This window comes from Electrona antarctica (genome assembly GCF_951216825.1).
Source record: "Electrona antarctica genome assembly, chromosome: 20".
Lineage (NCBI taxonomy): Eukaryota > Metazoa > Chordata > Actinopteri > Myctophiformes > Myctophidae > Electrona > Electrona antarctica.
In genome coordinates this window covers 31,578,625-31,585,859 of record NC_136801.1, presented here as the reverse complement: position 1 = coordinate 31,585,859, position 7,235 = coordinate 31,578,625, and the positions used below count along the sequence as shown (strand labels likewise).

The 7,235-nt window shown below is 43.6% G+C and overlaps 1 protein-coding gene across 1 annotated transcript; it reads right to left on the bottom strand.

Annotated features, from left to right (window-relative positions):
- Window positions 1-5,461: 5,461 nt before the first annotated feature.
- Window positions 5,462-6,364, bottom strand: ppp1r3g (protein phosphatase 1 regulatory subunit 3G; the record flags this gene model as incomplete). The annotated part of the gene is made up of 1 exon (XM_079489836.1): window positions 5,462-6,364. The coding sequence occupies one exon, from the start codon at window positions 6,362-6,364 to the stop codon at window positions 5,462-5,464; it is 903 nt and encodes a 300-aa protein (XP_079345962.1).
- Between the last annotated feature and the right edge of the window lie 871 nt (window positions 6,365-7,235).

Sequence of the window (7,235 nt, the reverse complement as noted above, 5' to 3'; positions counted from 1 at the left end):
AGAGACAAATAAATCCTCTCAAATCTCTGATTGACAAACATAGCAAGTGTTCCACTGTCTAATTTAATGTAAGATAACCAATGTAAGCACTTTTATTGTCAATTACGGCTGCCTTCCCTGTCAACAGAACCCACTTTGAGAACCACTGGGTTGCAATATGCAACAAGCCCGTCTCTGTTTAAATCAATCTTCTTGTATTGATAACTTTGTTTGGAATGTTTTTATGTAGTGTGATCTTATAAGTAGACTGAAGCTGCACTGTAGATGTAGAAGTCATTAAAGGTATTTGCTTAAAATGACCAAAGTCTTCAATTCTTTCTCCAATGTTCTTTTTTTTGTTTAATTGTACCCCATTTACACCCAGTTTAGCCAATGTTATGCCAATTATGTAGTTCCTCCTAGGGCATTCACTTCTAGTCATTTTTACTAGTTGACTAGTTGCCTAGTTTACTAGTCGACTAGTCGACTAGTTGTTTAACTACCTATTATGTAAAAAATAAAATAAATTAAAAAAATACTTATTTTTTGGTTTTTTTATATAAATATTTGTACATTGAAAAACTGTGTACATGGTGACTATAACTATAATCTACATGATCTTGAGGCCTACAAAATCGGGAAAAAAATATTCTTATTCTTATCAACTAGTCAACTAGTACCAACAAGGTCGACTATTGGATTTACTAGTCGACTAGTAAACTAGTCGACTAGTTGCTTAATGCCCTAGTTCCTCCCCATACACATTTCTGTTGTCACTGCTGTTGTATCCTGTAGGCTACTGACTCACCTGCCAGCGGGGAGGAGCCCCAACCGGGAGGACGTAGAGCCTCTGGCCCACTCCTCCCGCCCCATCACTCCCTGCTGACAGCCCGTAGGAGTATGTCTAGTGAAAAATATCACCATCCCCTCCCGGCTTCCCTCCCTCGAACATCGGCCAATTCATGTGCTCATACATGGCAAAGCCAGATGCACCACGATGGATTCAAACCATGGACTATGACCCTGGGGGACACTGGGTGAAATTGGGTGACTGACCGAGCAGGTTCAACAGAATACTATTTATAGACCTCTGAGTTGATTTAAGAATGACCACTGACCCACATATGATGATGACACACACACACAGTGTGTTTGTTCATTAACCAACTGAAACACACACACACACACACACACACACACATATGACTGAACAATGTCTACATTATGGTTTAAGAGAGATGTGCTGTCCTCTCTGTCTTCTGTTGAGACAGTCAAATCACCAGATTCGACTTTAGTATTCAGTAATGAATTAATTTAATTGATCCCTGTTGGTCTTTTTTAACCACTTAACCCCTCTAGAGTCTTGGCTCTGTAGTTGGACCGCTTTTTTTCCGTCTACACCAAATCTAAAAAATAGCCAATACAAATTACAACCTTGTGAGCTTGTAGATCTATCTATCTATTCTATGGTATCAACAGTAGGATACAGTATATTTATCTGTGCGTGCGTGCGTGCGTGTGTGGTGCGTGCGTGCGTGCGTGCGTTGGGGTGACTTATTGTCAGTATTGGCTGCAAAGGGAGTCTTTTCAATGTGACCCTTGGGAGATGGATTTCTGAGGTGGATCTCTGAAGTGGAGCACACCTACCATCACTTAGATACCCAAGCTGTGATACTCATGTTAGTGGTGCCCTGGATCCAACCAGACACATATACATGGATGGATGGTGGATTGGTTAGTTCTATAGGTTGTATTTTGTTATCCAACAGCAGCATACTAGCATGCCAAGGTAAACAGAAGCCATGCTGGATTACTATCAATCATTACAACAAACGGATATCAATCACCCTAACCATAGGTTGTGTCACTTACTGTCAATCATTACAACAGACCTAACCATACAGTGTGTGTATCTCTCTCTCTCTCTCTCTCTCTCTGTTGACAGATCAAACAGAATGGTTTGTTAACAAGTGTCACGTTCAGGGGCTCTCTCTGTACTTTGGCCAGCATGCCGGGGTCACTGGATGGACTGGATAAACGCATGGACAGACAGACAAACAGACAGAAATCTGATGCTGTCACATATTTGTGGCACAATACCAGTACATGTTGTACTTTAATTTTTTTAAGATTAGTTTTTGGCCTTTATTGATAGTTACAAGTGAAGACACGCAGCAAAGGTCGTCATGAACGGGACTCGAACACGCGGCACGCTGTCAGGCGAGAGCCTATATGTGGCATGTGCCTGGACCACTCGGCCAGCGGGCGCCCCAAGTACATGTTGTACTTAATGCTACAACATGGATGTAATTAATTACACCATCCCTGCGCTAGACTGACAGACAGACAACTAATTCACATGATAGATAGATGGTATGTTGCAATTATATATGGTCTTTCTCCTATATTCTCTAAAAGTGCTTTTCAAACTGCATCCGATCGTTTGTACCAGCATCAACTAAAATGTTGAACGAGGCTCTGAAACAGCAGTAACTGTGTGAGGCTAGATTATCCACATCATGTGTGCAATTGTGTAATGTTGCGTCTTCCTCTGTAATGTATTTTTGTTTGTCATTGATGTTTTTTTGTGTGGCTGTAGCTGGGGTGAAAGCCCAAGACAAATTTCCCTTGTGGACAATAAAGTTTACCTTGACCTTGACCTAAGCTGTGTGGCAATTAGTACATCCTGTGGTCTAGTCTAGTCATTGGCTGCTCAGTGGTGCAAAGTGATACAACACAAAGTGCTTTTACTTTACTTTCCATTTTTGTTACTTCTACTCCACAATAATTTCACTGACAGATTTAGTTTATTTTTTTCTTTCCAGATTTTATTAATACAAAACTACAAAAACAAAACTGCGACCTATGGTCGCAATTAACCACTTCATTTGAAAAAAAAGATGATCTACAATGTGACATGCTGTGAGCTTGTAGACTGGTGTTGTTGTTTATTGTTTACAATATTTTGATGTCAATACTTTTGTACATTTCAAGCTCCAATTTCCAAAACAACCAGACAGAAGTTGTCCAGCATTTTCTATCTCTTTATTTTCATTTGTAAGCAGGTCAGGACGCCATCATTGTTCTTATGCATCTACTAGGGCTAGGCTGCAGTGACTGTACAAGGAATCAAATTGATTTCAAAATACCCTACCTTAGATACTTAGATAGCACTTTTTGTAGACTTAGATAGCATTTGATACAGACTTATAGCATGTTATGTAGACAGCACTAGAATTGCATTGTATGTAGTCATAGCACTTCATAGTACATATGTATAGCATAGTATAGTATATATGTATAGTTTATATGTATAGTTTCATTATATAGATATTCCACTGTTACGTTGTTAGCTAACGCATGTTTCATGATAAATACTTTTTATATATGTGATGTATTGCCATGCTTTTTGTTCTTGCTTAGTGTAAGTCGCTCTGGTTTAAGAGCGTCTGAGTTGATTTAAGAATGACCACTGACCCACATATGATGATGACACACACACACAGTGTGTTTGTTCATTAACCAACTGAAACACACACACACAAATATGACTGAACAATGTCCACATCAGGGGTAGGCAACCTTAGGCACCAGTGCCAACATTGGCACAAAGGAGGGTGATCACTGGCAAACTGGCAAGTGTGTGAGAGAGTATTTTTGGTTTTAAATAAACTATTTTAAAAAATGAGTCAAATCCCTCACATTTGTGTGTTTACATCCTGGATTCTACATTCATTAAAACTGAACTCTGTTATTGCCCTGAGTATAATGATCATTATAACAACATGAAAGAAAATATTTAAAAAGAAGGAAAAACTTTATATTTGTGGACAAGCAAAATATGTTAGCTAACGCATGTTTCATGATAAATACTTTTTATATATGTGATGTATTGCCATGCTTTTTGTTCTTGCTTAGTGTAAGTCGCTCTGGTTTAAGAGCGTCTGCTAAATGCCTAAATTGTAAATTGTAAAATGAATAAAGGCTGTTCAGCTGGCCAGCCAAATCGGTGATATTGCATTGTGTTCATGAGGTAATTGTTTATAGCCCCAAATCACGGCTGATTTGTAGGGCAGTATATTTGATGGAATATCCAACAACAGTATAGTCCAAACTGGAATGCAAAATACAGCAGTGGTTCTCAAAGTGGGGTTCCGCAGACCTTGAGGGGATCTACAGGCTCACATGTTGTGAGCTTGTGTGTTTGCTATTTTTAAAACATCTTGAGGGAAAAAAAAGAGAAAAAAAATAAACATTGTTGAATATTCTTTAAACATTTTGATAAAATCTTGATTCAGATTGTATAGTACTGTATCTGACTTGTACATATATTTTTCAGACATATTATTATTATAGATATATATATATAGTCATTGGATTATGAACCTTTTTGAGAACGACCACACTACAGAACCATGACTGACATCTGTGAAGGATAAATGTTAACGATTCTTAAGGGTGAGAAGTTCAGTCACGCGGGAGAGACTCGGAGTAGAGCCGCTGCTCCTTCGCCTGGAAAGGAGCTAGCTTAGGTGGTTCGGGCATCTGGTTAGGATGGCTCTCGAGCGTCTCCCTAGGGAGGTCCTCGATGGACGTCCCACTGGGAGGAGACCCCGGGGCAGACCAAGGTGCAGATGGAGGGATTACATCGACTCACTGGCCTTGGAACGTCTCGGGATCCCCCAGGAGGAAGTCACTAATGTTGCTCTGGAGAGGGAAGTCTGGAGCTCTCTGGTGGAGCTGTTGCTCCCGTGACCCGACTACGGATAAGCGGTTGAAGATGGATGGATGGATTCATTATTGATATATTGTATAGTATCTATCTACCTACACTATACCTACCTACCTACCTACCTATCTATCTATCTATCTATCTGAGACCTGAGTTGTGATTTCTCTAGATATGAATGAATATTATCTCTATTTCTCACAGGAAACAACAGACAGTGACATGTCTGACACATGACTGCATACTTCTCAGTCCCCTCACATCAGCTATGCTGAGCTCACCATTTCATATTCAAACTTCAAATATAATAATTCACGATCCAGGTATGAATTGTCCTACAGAAGATGAGTGTCCTCCCAGCTTCAGCTCACATAACTCAATAGTGGACAGTCAAGAAAAAAAGCTAAAAATGTGAGCTTTTAGATGGATTGTCTCATGTATTTCCCTAGCCCTGAAACATGACTGTCATGATTATCATGATGGTTCACATGACAACTCGTCTCGTACGAGCGTCATGTGGCTAGTATTTCCCTTGATATGGCTGTATACAGCTCTTCGCTATATCAAGGCACGATTCAGTCACCAGGACAAACTGTTGATCAAAATGCGAACTGGAACTCAGCGAAAGTCAAGCATAACCACATTAGACTTTCAGTGGGGGAAAAAAGGTTCAGAAGTCGTAACTTCTATAGCCTTTACGCATGGCACCGGGGAACCTTTTACGCACGACGCAACGAGCGTCACGCAGGGGCTTCAGGTAGGCTGGAACGCCGCGCTGATGAAAGAGGCCGTGGCGCCGGGCGTGCAGTGGTACCTCAGCGTGTAATTCTCCCCGTCGTTGTTGTCCCAGAACTCGCCGTGCTCGGTGCGCAGGTACAGGGCGAAGTGGACCGCGGAGCCCGGCGCCACGAACGGCGGCGTGTACATGGCGAAGGAGAACAGCTCCGAGGAGGCCACGGGCAGCGCCTGCGCGTCCACGTGGGAGAGCCAGTCGTTGAAGGTGTACCTGACCCCGACTTCTCTCGCCTGCTGCGCGGAGGAGGGGGCGTCGTCGAGGACGCGGATGTGTCCGCGCACGTCGAACTGCGTGATGGCGATGTTCTCCAGAGCGACCCGGCCGCTTCGGAGCCTCCGATCCACGTCCTCCTCGACGGGGTTCGGGAAGCAGGCGACCAGCCGGTCTTGCTGCGGTGCCGCGGTGCTCAGGCCGGACGTGAAGCTGGCACACAGGTGACGGTCCCCTATGGCCGCCGTGCGCTCCTGCTGCGGGGGGAAGCTCCGGAACCGGGACAGGACTTTGAACGGGATATGCGGGTCTTCCAGGGGGCTGAAGTGCTTGACGATGGCCAGGTCCAAGCCCATGGAGTCGGCGAACTTCACCCGCTTTCTGCCGTTGCCGTTGTTCTCGTAGAGCGCCGGTAAGGACTTGGCTCTCCTGCGGTCCCTCATGGACCTCTCCAGCTGGGACAAGTCGACGTCCACTTCCAAATCCTCATCGCTGTAATCGTACTCTTTATGTCCGTTCTCCGTGGACGTGTCCAACGGATCACCATCATCACCCGACTGACACAGCGCCGGACACCGAGCACTGTCCCCCGGACTGTTGTCCAGCGCTGGTGTCGGTGCGTAACGGTGGTAGAGAGGTGCGTCGGACATTTTTTTTGTCGACTTGCCCCTGGCCTGTCTGTCGCAGGCAGCTGTCTCTCTCTCTGTGTCAGTGCTGCACTGTCTGTCAGTCCACGAGGGGAGAGACAGACAGAGTCGGTTTGTAAGCGAGGACACGCCCCCGTGCTGCACCTTGCAGGCAGTAGGCTAATATATTAGGTTTAGGCGACCTGGTGTGCAGGTGCAGCTGCACGAGTTTATGATCATCAACTTGACTTGACGTCACGCAGTTTACAAATATCAACTATCACCTGTTTTTATTAAGTATGTGTCTGTTTACCACTAACTAGGCTAGCTTACTGCATGTTATACAACATATACACACACACACACACACACACACACACACACACACACACACACAGTCATATGTCATCACTTACATGTATATTATTACTTACGCAAGCAGAGCGCGCAAGTACTGTGGTCAGCTGCATATGTAGGCCTGTCCTCGGTGGTCCCTAATTGGCTGTTGATGGTGATGGTAATGAAGGTATGTTTGGTGATTGGCTGGGTATGTATGCTATGTGGTCTATGTAGAATGGTGGTCCCTTATTGGCTGTTGATGGTGACGTAACTGAGGTACGTTTCAGGGTTGGTATAAGGTCAATAAAGGTCTAAGGATTTAGACAGAAGCCTGTGTGCGGCCTAATTGGCTGCATGGTGTGTCTGCATGGCAGACACACCTTTTTTTGGGAAACACTGTCAAACACAACAACATTGTGCAAGTGAATTAAATGGAATAACATTCTATTGTGGGTTAATAAATATAGGCATATACAAGGAGGTTAAATGGGAGGCTATTGTGCAGTCAAAGTTACCAATACAAGCTAGTTAATTCAGCATTCTTTTATTGACCGGT